The sequence below is a fragment of the Suncus etruscus genome, chromosome 7 (genome assembly GCF_024139225.1).
Source record: "Suncus etruscus isolate mSunEtr1 chromosome 7, mSunEtr1.pri.cur, whole genome shotgun sequence".
Classification (NCBI taxonomy): Eukaryota; Metazoa; Chordata; class Mammalia; order Eulipotyphla; family Soricidae; genus Suncus; species Suncus etruscus.
In genome coordinates, this window is record NC_064854.1 from 61182375 (window position 1) to 61204172 (window position 21798).

Consider the following 21798-nt stretch of genomic DNA (forward strand, 5'->3'; position numbering starts at 1 on the left):
AATCGACAGCCCCTTTCTGGGGCTGAGGAAGCTGCCCAGCCTCAAGGTCCCTTTGATCCCCATGGCAACCCCCTTGTTAACATGTGGAAGTTGATATTTATGCTGGCAGAGACAGAAGAAAGTAGGCACCCAGAAACAAGGAGACTGGCCCCTTGAAAGTGATGCCAAAGCCACCAACCCACTGTGGGGACTCATCTCCAGAGGGAATCTCCCCTCCTCCAGTCTCCTCTCCTCTCCTCTGCTCTGCACTCTTCCTTCTCTTCCCATCTACCTTCCCCCTTTCTCTTTCCTCCTCTCTATGCTTCCCTCCTCCCTCTTTCCCTCCCCTCTCTTCCCCTCTCTCCCTTCCTCTCCTTCTCTCCCTCTCTACTTCTCTCTTTCCTCTTCACTCCTCCCTGCTTCCTCCCCTTTCTTCTCCTTTTCTTCCTTCTCTACATCTCTCTACTCCTTCCCTCTCCCTTTCTCCTCTCTCTCCCCACCACCTACCCCCTCTCCCACCTTGACTTGCCTCCTCTCCTACATTGCTGCCCCTCTGAGATCTTTGTCTGGACCCAGGCCCAGAACAGCCCATTTGCTGTCGTGGCTCTTAGCCTGTGTGTCAAGTTTCCTTAGGGTCCATGAAAGGGCAGAAACACCAGTACCAGGTCTTTGGTGCCCGCACACCCACCTAGTGCCAGAGCAGGTCTTTCTCGGCCCTCTTCAGAAGCAGCAGGGTCCCCCACCCCAACAGCCCCATTGCTGAACTGCCATGTTCCTCTGACATGGACGCGGCACCTGCCTCTGATGGTTAAAAGCCAGATGCTTAGGGCTGCTGCATTGCACAGTGAACCCTGAAGTGGCCCTGAGACCAGGAGTAAGCTGTGAGGGCCGCTGGGTGTGGCCTCCAAATAATGGTGAAATTAGAACAGCAGGTGCCAGGCTGGTCCAGCCAAGATGTCATAGATCTGAACCCACAGCCCTGCAGGGAATATGGCGCTTCTCCCTCAGCCTTAGGACTGTGGGGTCTCTGCTCCGGAATGCCACCAGCCCAGTCCCCCAGCCCAGATGTGGGCAGAAGGGCAGTGGGAACAGACAGTGATGAGGGCCAGAAATACATCCTCAGACCATGCTGGAGCGTCCTAATACCTCCTTGTGAGGTTTGTGCTAGCGAAGGAACTGGGCTCTTCCCATCCTTAAACCATCTTCTGGAGGCACAGAACCAGGGTTCCAGGCATGCGGGGTGTGGGGCCTGCTGGCCGCATTACTCTACCCTCTGACTCCCAAGCTCCAAATCCCCTTTCCCGGCCCAGAGTGAGACCAGATGACCCAGAAACACAGCCTGGGTGCGAGTCCGGCTCAGGCCGGCTTCATCTGGACAGATGTGGCTACCTGCGGCCAGATGGTTCTCATCCGGTGAAATCAGGCCCTTTATCATGCTAATTAATCCAAGCGGGACCCTGGAAATACAATATTTGCTGAATTTCCTGTCTAGCAGAATGGGGAACGGTTGGGGGGGGGGGCAGCATGCGGTTGGCTCAATCAGGAAGCAGTGTGGATGCCATGTAGCTGGGCCCCTCGGATGTTTCCCTCTGAGAAGCTTTTGACAGAAGCAGGAAAGGCAGAAGAAATGCTCATAGTGCCAGTTCGGAGGCAGCCAGCACCTGCTGTGAATCGGGGTGTACTGGCCTCCAGGACTCCTCAGCTTCTGAGGAGGCAGCAGTGTAATGCTCACTTTCCATCAGCTTAGAACTTCCTTTCATGGGCTCATGGAGCACTTGTCCCTTAGTTTTTCCGACTTCCCAAGGGAGCAGCTGTGCACTGGACAAGACCTTGCTGCCCTGAACGGAAGCTGTTGAGGGGGCAGTTTCTTGGGACTTGCTCAAATGCTGCCTGCTGGGTCAAAGATGGACCAGGGGCTGAGTCACTCTCGGGCAGGACCCATGTCCTACAAGGGTAGGTGGTGATTTCCAGGGAAGGAATAACTCGAACCTGGGACAAGGGCAGCCTGAGCTCATCCTCAGGGCCTCTGTGTGGCATCTCTACCACGGCATCTCTAGCACGCCTCTCATACAATGTTCTATCAACATCTCTGGAGCATCTCTAACACAGTGTCTCTGCCATGGTCTCTGTCATGGTCTCCACTGTAGCCAAGTGATCTGTTCTCTTAACTCTTTACTAGTTGAAGAAAACAGCCTCTGTTGGTTCAGTAAAGAACTGGGTGTAGGGAGCAAACCTATGTCACTCCTAAGCACCCCCAGGGGTGAGAGGCCCCATACGGATGAGAACAATGAGTACTCTACTGATGTCTGTGCAGGGTTCAGTCCAGTGTCCAGAACCTTCTAGAATATGTCTGGAAACTCTAGAAATAGCACCCTGCACATCGCCATCCACCTGTCTCTCTCACTCTCCTCCGGGGCATCAGTCTAAGTTTGACTTCAGTAGAAGCTGAGAGAGAAAAAGCAGGGAAGGCACTTGCCTTATGTGCAGCTGACCCTGTTCGATCCCTGGTACCCCATAGGATCTCCCAAGCACTGTCAGGAAAGATCCCTGAGTGCAGAACCAGGAGTGACTCTTGAGCATTATTGAATATGGCCCAAAAGTTAAAAAAAAAATCATCAGAGAATCTGAGGTCTAGGAATCCCCAATATCCTCTCCTGGGGCCGATGTGACTTCAGGTTCAAACCGAGATATGCCCTCCTACCCGTTCTGTGGACGTTCCTGTGGACAACTTTTTCCCGTGACTTTGCATGTGCTCATCTGCCCTGGCACTCCACAATTGTACACAACTCCTCATGGCTGTGGGACCCCCCACAGCCCCCAGGCATGCGGCATGAATGTCTGTTGTTTTTCTTCCTCTCTCTGAAGGCGGAAGAGACGAAACTTCAACAAGCAGGCGACAGAAATCCTGAACGAATATTTCTATTCCCATCTCAGCAACCCTTATCCCAGTGAGGAGGCCAAAGAGGAGTTAGCCAAGAAGTGCGGCATCACCGTGTCCCAGGTAAGCTCCTGGCTCAGTCATGCTGCACAGGCACAGGAGAAGGAGTCACTTGACCTGTCTCTCGTGGACTCATGTGACACTCTGCCCGTGGGAGCTCAGCTCTGCTCAGCATCTGATCCAGTCATGCTTTGCTTCTGGAGCTGCCTGAATCCATGGATAGAGTGCCCGTCTGCCAGTGCCCCTTTAAGAGGGGTGATGGACCCCACCTTGCATAGTCATTTATCTGAAATGGTCTGTCCATCTCAGTATCCTGTATGCAGACTGCCCACCACTCATCAGGGGGTCTGCTTCTTATAAACCTCCTTGCTGGACAAGGTCTGTCTTCAGGGTCTTGACAGGGCCAAAGAGATAGTTTGGAGGCTAAACAGATCACTTTGCATCCCACTGATCTCCCTAGTACTGCCTATTGTTCCCCACCCCCCAGGCACTACCACAAAGCCAGGAGTAGCCTCTAAGCACCTCTGGGAGTAGCCCAAACTCTCCCATTATAAAAACAAAGCAAAACAAAAAACAGTAAGAGCAAGGCCAGAGCAATAGAGCAGGAGGAAGCTTGCATTATACAGCTGATCAAGATTCGATCTCCAGTATCCTATATAGTCCACTGAGCCTGCTAGGAATGATTCCTGAGTTAACCCTGAGCACTGCTAAATGTGGCTTGAATGCTTATCTCTAGATCCACTATTTTTGAAGTTTCAATAAAGCACTTGCTGCTTTAACAGCAGCTACTTTGATCTTGTTCTCCACCAAGAGTGATCCCTGAGCACAGAGCCAGGAGTAAGCCTTTACACTGTGGGGAATGATCCCTGTATAGAGCCAGGAATAAGCCTTGAACACCACCTGGTGTGGCCCAAAAACAAACAAAAAAGAAGAACCGTGGGGCCTCAATGATAGCACAGTGGGGAGAGCATATTCCTTGCATGTGGCTGATCTGTGTTTGATCCTCAGCATATCATATGGTCCCCTGAGAAATGCCAGGATTGATCCTTGAGCACAACCAGTGTGGTGGGTGAAAAAAAAATGAAGAAACCAGCAGGAGCTCCTTATCTGCTGCTTGTGGCTTTCTCGTCCCTACTGCAGCATCTTACTGGGCCCCCCACACCCCTTTCCATACTTTCCCTCATCCTCCACTCTACCCTTGGAAGGCATGAGTATAAACTTTCTCCCTTTCTCTTCTGCCCTTCCCAGGTATCAAACTGGTTTGGAAATAAACGAATCCGGTACAAAAAGAACATCGGGAAATTCCAGGAGGAAGCGAACATCTACGCCGCCAAGACGGCTGTCACAGCCACCAGTGTCTCGGCACATGGCAGCCAGGCCAACTCGCCCTCCACCCCCAACTCAGCCGGTCAGTCTGCTTGGGGGGGTCCCGGGAATCCTCCTCTCTCCCTGGTTTCTACAATGCTTCCCCTTCCTGGGTGCTCCAGGCCTCAGAGAAGTGTTAGGATTGAGTAGATGACTTGTATTTATTTGGTGTTTGTCATGGAGGCCACATTTACAGAGGCCATGTTTCTGGAGGCCATGCTTTTGGAGACCACGTTAGGATTTTGCTTCCCCTTCTGGGAGCTCACGTCATGCTATTTCTAGAACATGCTCGCTCTGGGTTCTCTCTGCTCAGACACTCCACGGTCCAGATCTGTGTTTAGAGGCACCCACTCTGCTCTGACATTTCAGAGACATCCATGACCTTGACCCACTAGGACTTATGACATTTCTCCTGTTGTGCCATGTATTCAGGTGTCACCCGTGGTCACTTTTGTCCTGCCCATTCCATCACATTAGAAATAGTCACTGGGCTAACACATTGCTTAGCATACCCTAGTACCCAAAGCCGGGGGAGGGGGGGTGTGGGACGGGACCAAGGAAATGCTTAATCTAAACCTTCGGGCAGTTTCTACCCTCCCTGTCCTAATAATGGGTTTACTCAACACCAGCTACCACAGAAGTCACCAGGGCCTCATTTATTTTTTCCCTACCTTCTGAGGTGTGACACTTGGTTTGATTTCAGTGATTGCTTATACTCTGGGTTTTAAAGTTTAGGCAAATATGTTGAGGAGACGGTTTGCCCTTGGCCATCTTGTCTCTGGTGAAAGAGTCATAGATGTGGCCCTAGATGGGCCACATGTCTTGTGTGCGTGAGTCCCTGAGTGGGGTCCTGGCATTCCCGGAAATGATAGGTGCAGCCCCAGGCCCTGGATTCCTTAAAAGATACATTGCTTGGGGCCGGCAAGGTGGCGCTAGAGATAAGGTGTCTACCTTGCAAGTGCTAGCCAAGGAAGGACCGAGGTTTGATCCCCGGAGTCCCATATGGTTTCCCCCCCCCCCCCCAAGCCAGGGGCAATTTCTGAGTGCTTAGCCAGGAGTAACCCCTGAGCATCAAACGGGTGTGGCCCGAAAAACCACACACAAAAAAAAAGGAGATGCATTGCTTATGTGTGAGTATGATACATGCTCTTCATATTTATGTGCTTTTAGAGATTTTTTTTTTGAAGGGGACAATCTGAAACATTCCTCAATAAATACATTTGTCTCAGCTGGTGATAACTCCCCAGAATGTACCCCATACGTTGATTTTTCAAATGGTTTGCACCAGAGCCAACAGTTGGTGGCTCAAACTGTTAAGGCTCTCCTGGAAGCATGCGACATCATAACAACATGAAACATCTCATTTCTAGCTTTCCTGGGGATACATGTTTTCTTGGACCCCCAAATATACTGTGATCTGTATGATCAGCTCTGCCCATCTAAGTGGATTCGGTGAGGAGGGGCCTTGTAGCCTGGGCCTAGGGGGCAGGAGGGCAGCTCTGCCAGCCTCCTAGAACCATCCTCCCGCCATCACCCACCCCTCACCCCCAGGATGGACAGTGCCCAGCTGTAGCAGACTCAATGGAACTTCCTGCCCCCGCCCAACCTCTGTGGTGTGGCAGGTGGGTGGGAACTGGTGTGTGGACAGCTCACAGGCTCCTTTGTCCCCACTCCTGGAGCTTTGTGCTTAGGAAGTGGGAAGTTGGCCTTAGCTGCCTGCTTCTGGACTGGAAATCCACAGGAGCACTGCAGGGTGAGCATCTTAAGAGGCTCTTTTGGTCTTCTGAATGTCCCAGGACCCATAACTGTGATCAGAACTTAAATGGTTGGAAATTTTGGAAACTATGGGCAGGCAAGCCCGTATAAACATTGTTTCTGTAGCAGAAACCAAGAGAGAGAGAGAAACCAAGAGAGAGAGAGAGAGAGAGAGAGAGAGAGAGAAACCAAAAGAGAGAGAGAGAGAGAGAGAGAGTAAAAGCACTTTCATGGGGAAATGTTAATGGCGTGTGTCTGTCTGACTTCGCCCCAAACCCTAGCCCATAACTATGATCAGAATCTAAATGGTTGGAAAATCTGCAGGGTTTCTTTGGCAGAGATTGAAATCTTAGCTCAGCATCTCCCAACACCTTCCGTGTCTCCCGCACCTTTGCTGGTGCAGCCCCACATCCCTCCTGTGATGGTTGTGCAGAGGCCCGTCCAGAATTTGGCCCTGGCTAAGAACCACACAGCACAGTGGGAAAGGGAGTGGTGTTCTCATCCCCAAGTAAGGAAAAGCAAAGGTTCCTAGTTGTAGGTCATGTTTCCTGCCCTGGGGTCTATGGTTAATGTCTAGAAGAATTTGAGGGTCCACATTTTGGGAGGACCTTAACTAATGATGGACAAAGCAGCTGACTCTCTGATGACCTATACACTAGGTGCTTCTGGATGGAAGAGAATTTTTCAGCCTCGGCCATGGATCCCTGTTTCCCCAGATCCAAGTGGCATTCTATCTAATGCTTGGATCACTGGTACCCCATGTGGTGAGCCTTAGAGTCATTGTTTCACCCTCCCCCAACCTTCTAAGAACAAATAAGGGCTCAATCCAAGACCCTGGCATAGCTACTCCAACGGGATTGTTCTTGGGGCCAGAGCATCCACACAGCCCACCTACCTTCTTGTCTCTCGATCTGAGTTGTCTCGTCATGGCCAAGAGCAGACCTTGGATAGGTGACTGCTTCCAGGAACCACTTGCTTCCTCCTCACCCCACATCCAGCACCCTGTGAACTGCCTGGAGCTTCTTTTATATCTTTTTGGGGTAGTGCTCAGAGGGTCACAGGTGACTCCCAACCAACTTGGCCGTTTGTTTCCCACAAGGTTTGGTCCCTGCCAGTGCTGGGAGCAGGGGCCACACCTGGTGATTTTTGGGGTGGGGGAGACTCTGGGGTCGCACCTGGAAGCTCTCAAGGGCCTCGAATCAAACTCAGGTAGGATGCCCGGAGCTCTCTCCTGTTCGTGCAGCCCTGCCAGCTCCTCGACCCATGTTGGTCCCTCCCTCCAATCCCTTTCCCAACCTGGAAGTTGTTTCCCTTCTAGGCCTCTGGCCTTTCCGCTGGATTCACTCCACATTGGGCATTGGGACTCGTCCCCCTTTGGCTGCCTCCTTCCCAAATTTCCCTGTGGAGGCCCCGTGATCTAACCTGGGGCCCTCCTGCTCATGACTGAGCCATCTCAGTCTCTGTCTCATCTTCATCAGAGCAGGAAGCCCCTGAAAGGGAGAGGCAGAACCACAAGAGGGAGAAGTGCTGAAGGGGTTCCAGGCATCTCACCACAGGCCCCTTCCCGCAATTACCACCTGATTCCCTGCATTCACACTGGTCCCATTGATGTGCACATGTACATCCCCTCGCACATACTGACAGTGCACCAACAAACACAGGCTTGTTGGTTGTTTGTTTTTCAATAGTTGTCCATGTCTGTGGTACTGTAGACTCACAGGCCAGCAGTGGGAGGTAGCTGAGATGGGTGTTTTCCCGGGTAAACCTTCCCCAGTTATTGATTCGCCTGGCAGTGCACTGTTGCTGTTGCTGGGATTCAGGGGTGCTGGTGAGAGACCTTTCCCTGTTCTCTGTCTGCCTGCTCGTTTCTGAGCATGGAAGGGGGCCAGTGTGCGTTTGTATGAGGGTCTTTGGAACTGAAATGCTGGAGGGTGGGAAGGGATTCCCTGTCACCGAAACCCTCAGTGGGTGCCTGGACTTTGGGATCTGGGTTAGGATGCCCCTTGTCCACCAGCGCCCCTTGATACATTTATGACTGGGAGTACTTGGGCTGCTCTGAAAACAGGCCAGGGTCAGATCAGAGGAAACAGTTGGGCTTAGAGGCCAGAAGTTACGTCTCCCGCCACCCTGGGTTTACCATCTGGGATTCCTTCCAGAAGAGCAAGATGGTCTCCTGTCCCAGAAGTGGAGGGACATGATGCCAGGCAAAGGCGAGATGGTGGCACCATAGGTGTGTTTGAGCATCCTCTCTCCAACCCCAGAAGGGGCACAAGTAGGGGGCCAGGGTTTGAGGATTAGGAAACCATGTCAGAGCCCATAAATGTCCCAGGAGGAGCCACAGCCAGCCCAGGGCAGTCTTGGGATCTGTCCTTGACTCCCTCCTTTCAGGGTATAGGGAGGCTCTGGCCCAGGTGGGATGTGGCAGGGACAGGGTGGAGAAGAGGGTGAGTGACAGTCGGGTGGGCACCTCAGCTAGAGCAGCGGGGTGGGGAAGGGCCCGCCTGCGCCCCTGAGACCCCCTTTCTCCAGGCGCACGCCTCGTGTTAACCCCACCTCCACCTGTGCTTCCTCTCCTTGAGCTGAGCTGCACAATGTCTTCAAACATGGGTGGGAGGTCAGGGCATCCTCAGCACTGACCGTTCAAACCCCCTACCCTGGATCCCCGGGGGCACCTAAAGGCTAATAGCCCCCTGCTAACCACCCTGCTTACAGCTCCCGCGTGCCCATGCTTGTCAGGGTCCCTGCGCATGCTTGGGGGGCCCTGGCCCATTCTGCTACCTCTTCTGCCATAGCAGGGAAAGGGAGGCTCCCCACATAGATGGCGGGTGACGACCCACAAAAAGCCCCTTCTTGGCAGATGTTGGGTGTGCCAAGGGACATGAGCCCAAGCACTCTAGGTATGCTTGCCCAGGCCCCGGAGAGACCATCCCAGATGACAGGTATCTCTGGACCTGAAGCTCTTGGGCACCTGAGGGCTGCATGACAGCCCATCCTCCATCAGGGGATCCCCAGCCCAGCCTCGAATGCTGAAGACCTGAGAGTGCTTAGTGCTTCCCCAGAGGGGGCCCGGGCTCAGTTAAGTTAAGAAGGAAGCAAAGCCCCACTTTCCCAGCTGAAGGAGTTCTCAAGTTAGGGGTGAGATGCAGCTGCTTCTGGGTTCTCTGCGCCACTAACCATACTCCGAGTTACTGTGTGTTGCCCTTGGCTCTGGCTGGTGGGGGGAGTGGGCACGGGGTTCTGCATGTCCGCCTCCCTCTCGGCTGCATGCAGGGGACCCTCGCTTGCCCTCTCTCTTTCTCTCTTCCTTCTCTTTCTCTCTTCTCTCTTTCTCATTCTCTCTCTCTCTTTCTCTCTCTCTCTTTCTGACTGACTTAGCACCTCACTCTTTCCTTTCCAGGTTCTTCCAGCTCTTTTAACATGTCCAACTCTGGAGACTTGTTCATGAGCGTGCAGTCACTCAATGGGGAATCTTACCAAGGGGCCCAGGTCGGAGCCAACGTACAGTCACAGGTAGGGACCCGGCCCGGGAGTCACTCCGCACTGCAGGGGACAGACAGGACAAGAGCAAGAACAGACATGGGAGAGAGCAAGGGAGAGAGAGAGAGCATGAGGGAAAGAGCAAGGAAGAGAAAGACAGGGAGAGTGAGGGAGAGCAAACACAAGAGAAAGACAAGAAGAGAACAGATTGAGGGAGAGAATGAGCGAGGGAGAGAGAGGTGGAGACACCAAACCTGACTACCGATCTACACCCACATGCCTTCACTTGGGCCCTGGCTGTCCTTGGAGAAGGGGTCACTGAGCTCTTCCTTGTCATTGTCACCCCACACCAAGGCAGGACAGGGTTAAGGGCAGGGTGTGAGGCTAACCTGTCCCCCTATGTCTTGGCTCTCGAGAAGTAAGGAAGTCAAAATTCTCGGCCCACCCCTTGTCTCACCTCCTGGCTCCCTGGCTCACTGTTCAGTGGGAGGGAGCCTGCCAGGACCCCTCAGAATTTCCTCTCAGCCTTCCCGTCAGAACCCACCTCCTTGGGAGATTGGGGACACAATGATTTGGGGGATGGGATTCAGACCCTTGCTGGGAAAGTCAGCCATGTCCCACCACTCCCAGTCTCATCTGCTTTTCGGGCACCTCGGGAATAGGAAACTTCTCAGTCATCACATAATGGGGGGAATAGGGACCTTGTCCTTGCCCTGCCCACTGTGCCCAGGGCTGACCTGCTGGCAGAGGAGCAGCCCTAGTGCCTGGGCAGAGCTGGGCCTGTTGAGCTGCCAGGCAACATCCCAACACCCGCAGACCAGACCTGGCACCCGTGCCTCCCCTTGCCATGCCCCGGCTGGCCTGAGCAGTCCCACTAATGCCCTCTCCTCTTTCCTTCAGGTGGATACTCTTCGCCATGTTATCAGCCAGACAGGAGGATACAGTGATGGACTCGCAGCCAGCCAGATGTACAGTCCACAAGGCCTCAACGTAAGGAGACGCACCTACACACACACACACACACACACACACACACACACACACACCTTGCTTCCGGTTTGGCCGTCACACCCTGTCAATCTCCATCCTCCACCTGCGGCCATGAAAGCTGCTGAGCAGGTGGTCGTAGTGGGTGCCATGGCAGCTGGCATGGATGTGCCAACCTAATGGGGCCCCAGGGATGAAAGAGAGATGGCACCGAAGTCCAGGATGTACACACACACACACACAGACACATACACAGACACACACATAAACATACTCTCATACAATCACAGAGACACACATATTACTATACACACACTCACAAACATTTATATATATGCTGATACATAAACGTTCTCATTCATACACTCACATAGACTCCTGCACTCACACTCAAACACAAACACACCCGCTACATATGCATGCCCTCATCTACATACTCTCACACTTTTACACGCTGACATCCACACATGCTCATACCTATATGCACTTGTACAAACTCACATACACATATATGGAAACACTCAGATTCACACAGACACTCTCACACACACAGCCACTTCGCCCTGGTTGTTGGGGGGCAAAAGCTGGTTGCTGGGGTGCCGCTGGGGCTCTGGCCGCCTTCCCCCGGCTCCAGCCGCTTCTGCTATGCATGAAAATTCATGGCGACAGTCCGTGTCTGCGGAGCGAAATCGATTGGACAGACGCGGCCGCTGCGTGTGAATCTGGGGCGAGACGCCGACTTGATTTCTCAGATCAATCGTCAGCTCGCAGCCGCAGTGACAGCCTGTGGGGATGGGGGTGGGATAGGGGGCAGCCCAGGCCAGGTGGGGGGGTCCTGCATTTATGTCCCCACCCCCAGGTTCTTGGAAGACTCGGGCTTGGATCTGGCTCAGGAGCTGCAGGGCTGGGTTGTGAGGATTTGTTCTGTTTGTTCCAGGCAGAAAAGAGGCCAGTTGAAGCATGAACAAGATCCATTCTAGACACACTGCTATGAGGGAATGGGGGTTTGTCCTGAGTTTGTGGTCCAAGCCAGCCCCAGACCAGGCGTCACGGGGAGCGTAGGCCGGCACACGTCAGAATAGGCTGGATCAGAGGAGGAGGGTTCTTCAGCTATAAAAATTTGGGAGGTCACTGTAGACCAGACGGCGTCTTGGGGACACTGGGTACATCCAGACAGCCCAAAGCAGGGGAGCAAGGACATTTGAGGGTGCTCACATCACCTGAACACAGAAAGGGCTTTCTGGGCCCAGATGTCTGGGATTTTGTCAGTCGCCAGAGCTGCCCTCCCAAGTCTGACAGTCATGTTCGTGCTCTTGGCTCAGTGCTCCTCAAATACTTAGGTACCTTCTACAGCATCATCCCAGCTTCCCAGGGACACGTGGCCAGGCAAAGCCATCTGGGCAGTCGGTGCCAGTCGTCTCCCAGAGCAGAGTTTGGGCTAGATTTGGCATCAGCTGGCCAACGGGTCAGGTTGGGAGGAGGGAGACGCTCCAGGCAGAGGCTGATCGGTTGGTTCCAGGCCAGCGCTGGTCTTGATTCATTTTCAGGCTCTGGTTGGAGGCACTCAAAGAAATTTTCTCCAGAAAAGACTTTTCCTCTGTGTCTAGGTGGAAGAGACAAGAGGCCAGGGGCGTGGGAGGTATAGGAGGTGGAAGAAGGACTGTCCTAGCAGGGGGACCAGCTGGCCCTGGGCATGGGCCATGCAAGCCCCACGGGCCCCTTGCAGGTTTGGACGCATTCAGTGCTTGTGGGGAGCCCCAGCAATTGGTTTTATGGGGTCCAGTCAGGTGGACGCCACCAAGTCCAGTCTTGAAAATACCCCTGGCAAGGCTCTTGCTTTCTGGGCAGGTCTTTTTTCTCCCCTGTAAACTGTTTTCTTTCTCTTGGGTCTTTAATATGCAGGGTGAATCTGCTTTCAATTCTGTCACCTGCTAGGAGCTGTGTATTGGAGGGAAGTATTTTTAGTTAGTGGCAGTGTGAAAGCTGAGAGGGGGGGGAGGAAGGAAGGGAGGAGAGAGAGAGAGAGAGAGAGAGAGAGAGAGAGAGAGAGAGAAGGGAGGGAGGGAGGGAAGGAGAGAGGGAGAGAGAGAAAGAGAGAAAGAGAAAAAGGAAGAGAGAGAGAGAGAGAGAGAGAGAGAGAGAGAGAGAGAGAGAGAGGAGAGAATAAGTACAAGGATCTGGCTGCCAAGGGAAGAGAGAAAAAACAAGGAGGCAAGAGGCATAGAGAGTGAGAGAAGAATGAAAGGCTGGAGCCATGAAATACAAATGCCCCCCTCCTGCTCTCCTGACTGACCCCAAATGTTTAGCACTTTTGGGGCCTCCTTTCCCTAACTCAGCTGCTCCATCACCCTAAGCAGAGTCTGGGTTAGCTCTGGCCTAGCTCAATCCCTGGTGTGGTGCCAGGATCAGGCGCTTGAGATGCCGTAGGCTGGTGTCCCTTGTCTATCTCCAGCAGCCACATGGACCCTCCCCCAGTGCCCCTCATACCTCAAGGGCTACGTGATGGGGAGGCATGTTCTTTCCTATATTTTTTCACTCTTTGTTCGTTCTCATTTCTTCACGTCCTCACCCACTTACTGATTCATTCCTTCACATCAGTCATTCACTTTATTTATTCCTTTCATCTTTTTGTTGTTGTTGTTATTGTTTATTGCTCACACCCTACAGCGCTCAGGATTTACACCTGGCTCTGTTGTTCATAGGGATCAGTCAATCCTAGCAGATTCAAAGGACCCTATGGGCTCCCAGGAACTGAAACTGGATTGGCCACATGCCGTGAATCAGCCCTCCCTGCTGACACATTCATTTAGTTACCTACTTATTCATTCATTCCTTCACATACTCACCTGTTCATTTACTTACTCATACTCTCTCTCTCTCTCTCTCTCTCTCTCTCTCTCTCTCTCACACACACACACACACACACACACACACACACACACACACACACATCCTAGTGTCTCTTATTCCAGGTTCCTTGTGTTGAGTGTTCAGACAGGGCTGACCAGGGTGCAGGGCCTGGTTTTCCTCAGTTTCCCTCTTCCCTGCGCTGTTTGGTGGTGACTCTCCCCCATGCAGCCCAGCATCTCATGGGAAGGGCAAAGCAACTTGGCAGAAACTTTTCAGCTGCACTGAAATGAGTCAGGAGGTCGCTTCCCCACTCTCTGCTCTGTCCTCCTAAGCCCAGGCCTCATAGTGAGTCAGTGGGCATGGAAGAGGGGCCTAGACCGCCAAGCACACACTACCCCGAGCCTCACCGCAGAGACAGGCTATGAAAACACTTCCTGGCCTCGGTGCATCTCAGTACTTTCCGTGTGGGTGTGGACCAGTTACAGTCCTATGGAACATAGCATTTTGTAACCTACTCATTTGGCTAAAAATATATGATGAATATTTTCCATATCATTAAACATTCCCCTCAAACACAACTCTAATCACCGCGCCACAACCTGTTGTTAGGAAAAGCCATAATTTAGTTAATCAATATCTACTGTGCAGTGTTGCAGCGTGTTTCTGGGCTTTTTGGTCATGTGTGTGTGTGTGTGTGTGTGTGTGTGTGTGTGTGTGTGTGTGTGTGTGTGTGTGTTTACTATTATTAACATCACAGCGGTAAACAGAAATTCACTATCTCTTGTCTGTTATTTCCCCCAACAAATAACCTAAAAATTGGAGTTGTGACACCCAAGAATCTTATGTCTTGCTCTGTGAGAGGTGGCTCAGAGAACCAGAGCTACAGACTTTGGGTCAGTCCCTCATTCCCTTCCTTTCCTTATAGATGACCACCAGGCACTGTCCCCAAGCACCACAGGGTGTGGCTCAAAAAGCCAAGCCCAGTCAAACCCTGGCCAAGGGGGACGCATCCTCCAGAGTCCATTTGTCTCTGGCCCTCTAGTCCTCTGACTCTCCGCTGAACCCACTGGCCACCTCCTTTACACATCTTGTTTTATCTCCTCGGGGGGCCTGACCCCCTGTGGGCACTGGGCCCCATGGATTTGAAAGGTACATTCTGTGTGTTTCTCCATCTACAAGCGCTTCTCCCACTTCCACCCTTCACCCGATGCTCAGGGGCATGTTGGGGGCCTGAAGACCTCTCACCTCTGGCAGAAGCTCTTTCTTCAGAGCCCAAATTCTGGAGAGGACACAGATACTTCTAGGCTGCTCTTAGGAAGAAAATTGGGTTCAGAGTGATAGCACAGCGGGGAGGGCATCAGCTTTGCACACAGCTGACCCAGGTTCTATCCCCAGCATCCCAAAGGGTCCCCCAAGTACCACCAGGAGTGATTCCTGAGTGCAGAGCCAGGAGTCTGCCCAAAAACAAATGGAGAGGGAGGAGGAGAGAGAGAGAGAGAGAGAGAGAGAGAGAGAGAGAGAGAGAGAGAGAGAGAGAGGAGGGAGAGAGGAAGGAGGGAGGGAGGGAGAGAGATATTGCTGATTGCTGCCTGGGTCGATAGTGCCCAAGTCATGGTCCCCACAACCCCCTCCTGTGCACTATTTCCGACTTTCCCACTGGCCAGTGGACCAGGGCTCTCTCTGCTTTGGGGACAGCCTTCACTCTCGAGCATATTGCATTACTCATCACTCACTCCTTCTGTTATTATCTCTTTCCCCTTCCTCTACCTTCCAGTAAAAAGGTTTTGGTGGTGTTTGGGGGCCACATCTGGTTGCTTTCCCTTTCCTGTCCCCCCTTTCGTGACTTCTCCCAGCACCTATTTCCTGGGCTCTGAATTTTGGCATCTCACATCTGCTGCACAGCAGGAGGTCCGCTTATCAGTAGAGCTTTCCAGGATGACTGAAGGAAAGGATGGGCCAGGGAGAAGGCACCAAGGGCTGGAGTATCGACAGCCTGCACTGCATCCCACTGGGTGGAGTGACGTGGCAGTGCTCAGGGCTCTTGCCTGGCCGTACTCGGGGGAACTTGTGTAGTGCCAGTGACTAAACCCCCAGAAGACCTCAAGTAAATTACCCCCAGGGATGCATGATCCCAGAATCCTCACATAGCCCTTGGGCCTTTGTTCTCACTTGATCAGATGAAAATCCAGTGTTTCCCACAAAAAAAGTAAATTGGTGTAATTGAAGCAACTGTTCCTTTGGGTCCCTCCCCTCAGGTCCTCTGTCTGCCTTCCCCCAGCAGCCCCCCCTCAAGCCCCTGTGAGTCTGGTGCCCCTCTGCAGGGCTATGACATACCTGCAGACTCTGGCTCCAGGGAGCCCCAGCAGACACACACCCATCGGGTGACAGTGGCGCTGCCGGAGTAGATTGGATGCGTCACGGCCAAGCAGGCCTGAGCATGTCTGCAGTGATTATAGGCCTGCGCCTCCCCGGATAGCAGCTTCCAAATGAGGGGCTGCCAGCCAGCTTTGTGGCGCTGTCTTCACGCTGGCACCTAAATTGCTATTAGTGTCCTGGGTGCACTTGAACATGCCAGTCTGGGGGTGTGAACTTGGCTTCCTGCCTCTGTGCTCACGGGTCACTTAGGCTCATCGCACCGCCCCCACCCTGTCACTGCCATGGCTACGCGGCACGTGGGTACCATGTGTCATGAACGGATGGTGGATGGTGGGTGGATAGATGGTGGATGGAGGGGTGGAGGAATGTTGGATGGACAGTGAGTAGAGAGAGGATCATGGGTGTGGGGTGGATCTTGGTTGGAAGGAGTTGGCGGATGAGTAAGTAGATGGGTCAGTGGATAGAGAGGTAGGTAGAGAGGTGGGCAGAGAGACTGACATCATTGCTTACAATGTATGACTCCCCCAGGGCCATTCGGTTATTCTACCTGAATCCCAAGGCAGCCCTCTTTCCAAGGTAGGCACTGCAGCAGAGTCTGGATGAGAAGCCAAGCACACCCCAACCCTGGCATGGGGGGGTTGTCCCAGAATTCACATTCCCAGGTACCATGTACCACGGCACAGTGTGGGTTTACCTGGCTGGCCCCAGGTATGGGACTACATAGGCACCAAGGCTGTGACACCCCTCACAAACACGCCTACAGATGCACCAAGGCTGTGATGCCCTCACGCACATGCGCCCTCCTGTGCGGAGTCTGCTGAGCATCTGGCCCCGGTACAGCTGCATCCGCCATGGTGCTGACATCAGCCACTCTGCAGCACCTTGGTGTGCTTCTGGGTTGCAAATGAGATGGTCTCTGAGCCTGCGCATGCTCAGGCTGTCAGAGCCCGTGATGAATTCCCTGCAGGAGCCGCATGCTTGGGAAGACAGGCGGGAGAGGAGAGGGGTGCCTGGGGTGCACTGGGACTTGGTTTGGAAACTACAGGAGTCCCCCATATACACCTTTCTCCTTGCCAGCTCTCCACACCACCCCTTGCCTCCCCAGACACTCTCTTCTTACACATTCTTCTTTATTCATTCCTCAGTGGGGTCTTGGCACAATCTGATGCTTTCGTCCATGTGGTGTCTTAGAATACATTGATTTTGCACTCGGGATGTGCAGTGGTTCCTGCCTCTCCAGCACACTGCCTTGGGTCCCTCTGCTCTTTCCAGTGACCTCCCCTGGAACACCCATCCTGGCAGAATCTGCTGGCTTGAGCTTCAGCTGGTGGGATCCAGTGTCAGACCCAATCCCCAAGTGGCTGATACTGTCACCCCTCCATGAGGCTGGTCACATCACAGGTGCACACACCAACCCATGTTTGAGGTAGTTCACTTTGGAAAGAGAAGGGGAGTTTGGGGTACCAAAGAAAAGGAGAATGGTGTTGGAAGAGATGAGCGTGTTCCCCTATGCCAGCAGAAAGGGCTAGGAGGTGAGGGAGTGCAGCAGAGAGAGGAAGAAACTTTGCCCAGGACCCATGCTGGATCCCAGCAGTACTTACCTCTGCCTGCTGTGGCCCTTTTGTCTGGCTCTGTCTCCAGTGATCTCAGCCTGTCCTACCACACTGGCCCTTAAGTCTTATATCATGGTCCCCTGTTGGTGTGATTTTTCACCCGGGCCTCCATGGGGTCCCCATTGAGAAATGCTGATGTAGGGTAGCAGGCTAAGCTTTCCGTTGGGTTTAGCTTTGGGCAACACTTCCTGGTAGAAAGTGCCCAAGACAAGCATGCAGGGGGAGATGGTGGAAGCTCTTGCCTTGCACATGGCCAGCTTTGGTTTGCCCTGGCATGATATGGTCCTCCACCACCACCACCACTACTGGGAGCCAGTAGAGAGCCAGGAGTAACTCCCAAGCATCACTGCGTGTGATCCAAAAGACCATACCCCAAAAAAGCATCAGCCCCCCCCCCCCAACCCTGGCTGAGTTCATGTTTATTCTCAGGGTTCTCTCTAATCACACTCCAGGTCACCATCCCTCACAGCCAGACCTGGGGTCAGCACCATAAGGGGCCAGGCCACCTAGGTGCTCAGTCATTCTGGCATTGGAAGGTGTTTCTGGGTGGAGAGGAAGAGGACTGAGAAGGGGGTAAAGCTGGGCTAATTTCAGGGCCATTTCTGCCTGCATCACCAACTTCCTGGCCAGAACTGAGTGAGAACTGAGAGGGAGACACCAGGTCGAAAGTCAGATAAAGCAACACAGCCTGCAGATGGAGTCTGAAGGGACCATGGGAGGGGCTCAGGGGCTCTTGGCAGGTCTCCATGGGTGCATGCTGAGCGTTGAGAGCTCTTGAGAGGTGCTGATTGGTGCGTGGAGGTTATCAGGGTCCTGATTGGTCTGTTGAGGGTCTCAGGGAATATGGCAGATCCTGGTCGTCCAGTGGAGATTGGGAGTGGGGTTGAGGGAGTAGGAGGAGGTTCCAGATTGGTCTGTGCAGATCGTTGGGTGCTCTTGCATGTTCTAATTAGTGTGTGGAGGCTCTCAAGAATTGTGTTGGGGGGCTGGAGAGATAGCACAGCGGTGTTTGCCTTGCAAGCAGCCGATCCAGGACCTAAGGTGGTTGGTTCGAATCCCGGTGTCCCATATGGTCCCCATGCCTGCCAGGAGCTATTTCTGAGCAGATAGCCAGGAGTAACCCCTGAATGCTGCCGGGTGTGGCCCCCCCCAAAAAAAAAAGATTCTTCTTCCTTTGGGGCCGGAGAGATAGCATGGAGGTAAAGCGTTTGCCTTTCATGCAGGAGGTCATCGGTTCGAATCCCGGCGTCCCATATGGTCCCCCTTGCCTGCCAGGAGCAATTTCTGAGCCTGGAGCCAGGAATAACCCCTGAGCACTGCCTGGTGTGACCCAAAAACCAAAAAAAAAAAAAAAAAAAAAAAAGAATTGTGTTGGACCCTTATTTTCAGGGGCTCTTGGCGGGTCCCAATTGGTGTATAGCGGTTCTGAAGACTCTGGTGGGGCTTGGTTGGTTTTGGGAGGTTGTTGGTTTGGGAGATTGGTTTTTGGAGATTCTTGGGAGCTCCCGGGGTCCAGCTGGCAGTGCAGGAGGGGTGAAGGGCTGCTGATCATCAATTTCTGCACCCTGGATCTGGTGAACTCCATGCAGTATCTTCAAATGCTGGGTCAGCTGATGTTGAACAATTTTCCTCTGTCCTTACTTCCTCTAACTCACCTGCATGACCCCAGGAGAGACCCCAGTTCACCTCTGGAAGAAGAAGGGTGTCCCTGTGTCCAGGGAGCAGACTCCCACACTCTGACCTCTCCCTCTCTCTCTTTCCCTCACAGGCTAATGGAGGCTGGCAGGACGCCACCACCCCCTCATCCGTCACTTCCCCCACAGAAGGCCCGGGCAGCGTTCACTCCGATACCTCCAACTGATCTGCCAGCACCACACCCCAGCTGACTGCGTAGGCCCCCAGCGGGCCGGGTGGTCACTGCCGAGACCCCCTGCAGTCCACCCACCCCAGTCGACGTTGCTCAGCAGACGGTCTAAGAGCCTCTCTCTCCCTGGGGATGCTCTTGCGGCCCATCTGGACACTTCTTTATACTCTCCCTCCACCCCACATTTTTTCTGGGTAGAAGACACCTTTCCCTACCACCCCTAGTCAGACCTGGTGTCCGGCGCTTGGCCCCTCCCAACACACAGGACTCCCCTTTCCCCCTTGCCCTAGGTTCTTTGGGCTCCCCACTTTCCAAGTTACCCCTCCCAAAGGAGATTTTCAACCATTAGAGGAATTTCAAGAGGAAAAGGAAAACACTGCAAAGAAAATAATAAAAGTGTTTGTATGTTTTCATGCTGGTGGTTTGGGGGGGCCAAGTGGACCTCTCTAAGCCCCCCCTTCACCGGCAGCCATCACCCCGCCCCGTTTCTCTTGTGACTCACTACCTCTAAGCAGGAATATGCCACACGTCCTCCTTGCCCTCACCTCACTGCCCCCCACGGGCAGTGGGCTCAGCTCCCCCAGGCATCCCCCGGTTCCAGACAGGCCGGCAGGCAGGAAAAGATCCTTTTCCCAGAAGCCCTCCATTTGGTTCCCTCTGCAGAGTGGAGTTGGGAGGCTCCTATCCAGGACCCTCTCCTGGACTCGAACACTGTGCCCACGGCTGTTCCTTGCTGCCTGGGCCACCTGCATCTCCCCTTGAAGCTCTGTGCTGCATGAGCCCCAGAGAAGGAATTGGCGATTGTGGCCTGAGGGTCTTTGTACAGAGGCTGCGGCTCAGGGCCAGGCCTCCTCAGTGTTGGTTCTCTCAGTGGTTTTCTGTTAGTGAGTTGCAGGTGGTCCAGCAGGCATGGAGAGAGCCAGCCCAGTTTCTGCCTCTCGTGTCCTGGGGACAGAGTTGCATGGACAGCTGGGCACAGGCCAAAGGTGTGAAGGTGCAGAGAGAGGCCAGAAACTGTTGGCATTACATCAGGCTTTTCTATTCCCTAGGAAGAGCCTAGAGATGTGTCTACACTCGCAGTTGCTTGTCTACACCCACAGCTGCTGCTCTGAAGAACATGTTGGTAGCCCCTGGGGCTGCTGGGCTTAGGGGGGCTTTGTCTTGATACCAGGGAAGAGGGGGTTCTCCAGGGCCCCAGAGGTTTGTGAGTGAGTCCTAGCAGAGCCCTAGATGTGAGGAGGCAGAAGTGAGGGTCTTGATTTCATTCTGGCTTCCACTGGCCCTCAGAGCCCCGGCACATCTCTTGCCTTGCTGCTTTTCTGGCTTTGCTTTCTTCCAGTTAGTTTGGTTTTCTGGGTGTAGAGGAAAGCTTCCCCCTCAAACAGACTCAAATTGTCCTGTGGTGGTTCCTGAACCCCGTAGTAACTTCATAGTACTCTATCCCCCTGTAGACCTGCCAGGTGTGTGTGTGTGTGTGTTGCGGAGGCCCTGGGGGACAGGGTTGTGTGCCCTGTGGTGGTTCCTGGACCCCCGTAGTGACTTCATAGTGCTCTATCCCCCTGCAGACCTGCCGGGGAGGTAGGGGTGTGTGTGTGTGTGTGTGTGTGTGTGTGTGTGTGTGTGTGTGTGTGTGTGTGTGTGTGTGTGTGTGTGTGTGTGTGTGTTGCGGAGGCCCTGGGGGACAGTGACTTCATAGTGCTCTATCCCCCTGCAGACCTGCCGGGGAGGTAGGGGTGTGTGTGTGTGTGTGTGTGTGTGTGTGTGTGTGTGTGTGTTGCGGAGGCCCTGGGGGACAGTGTGTCACCAAAGGAGGTTCCCAAATAAGTGGGACAGAGGCAATTTCACGCAGGACAGGTTGAAGTCGAAGTCGGGGGCTACTGAGCAGCAGGGAGACCAAGCTGCCAGCAGGGCTGTGAGCAAAAAATGGGATCTGAGCACCACCTCTGGTGTGGCAGGGCAGGAGCAGACCCGGGGGGAGGGAGGACCTTGGGCAGAGAGCAGGACAGGTGCGAGAGGGTCAGCCTAGGGATAGAGGCAGGCCTGCTGCACCCCATCACAGCTGTGAGAGGTCAGTGGTACCATGGTACCCCACTTCTCTTCCCAGCCCACACTCCCCCTACCCTCCTCCCTCTGTGCCCATCCAGCTGGGCACGAAGCAAAGCTAGAGAAACTGGCAGCAGAAAGAGGGGCGGGACAGAGGAACTGGTGCCAACGAGGTTCCTGATGATTCCTGTTATCTGGGGAGATTCAACCGCCAGATACCAAAAAGGCTCGGAGCGAGGGAGGGAGTGGGAACTCTTCTCCCCTCCCCCCCCAGCCAGGACGCTTGAACTCTTCCAGCACCTCCTATCTCCCTCCCTGATACCCCCCACCTAATACAAACCCTTTGCTTTTTTCATGTCTCTTTTCTTCTGCTGTGGTTGGTGTTTTGATTTGCTGGTCGCCGTTGCCCACATGTATCTCCCCCTTTCCCAACCTACTGCCCTTTCTAAGTTGTATTTTTCTGCCCAGAAAAACCTGACTTCGATACCAAAAAAAAGAAAAAAAGAAAAAAAAAGAAACTACAGAAACTCAAATTTAAAAAAAAGAACAAC

The 21798-nt window shown here is 53.5% G+C and overlaps 1 protein-coding gene across 2 annotated transcripts in view; it reads left to right on the forward strand.

Annotated features, from left to right (window-relative positions):
• Positions 1-19614, forward strand: part of PBX1 (PBX homeobox 1) — a 124531-nt gene extending 104917 nt beyond the window's left edge. The window contains exons 5-9 of one of the 2 annotated variants that reach the window (XM_049776524.1): positions 2845-2980; positions 4166-4325; positions 9435-9547; positions 10415-10504; positions 19109-19614. In XM_049776524.1, the coding sequence (XP_049632481.1) occupies positions 2845-2980; positions 4166-4325; positions 9435-9547; positions 10415-10504; positions 19109-19201 (592 nt within the window). In that variant the 3' untranslated portion in view covers positions 19202-19614. The remainder of the gene's footprint in view (positions 1-2844; positions 2981-4165; positions 4326-9434; positions 9548-10414; positions 10505-19108) is intronic. The other variant, XM_049776525.1, reaches the window with a different exon arrangement.
• The last annotated feature ends 2184 nt before the right edge of the window (positions 19615-21798 follow it).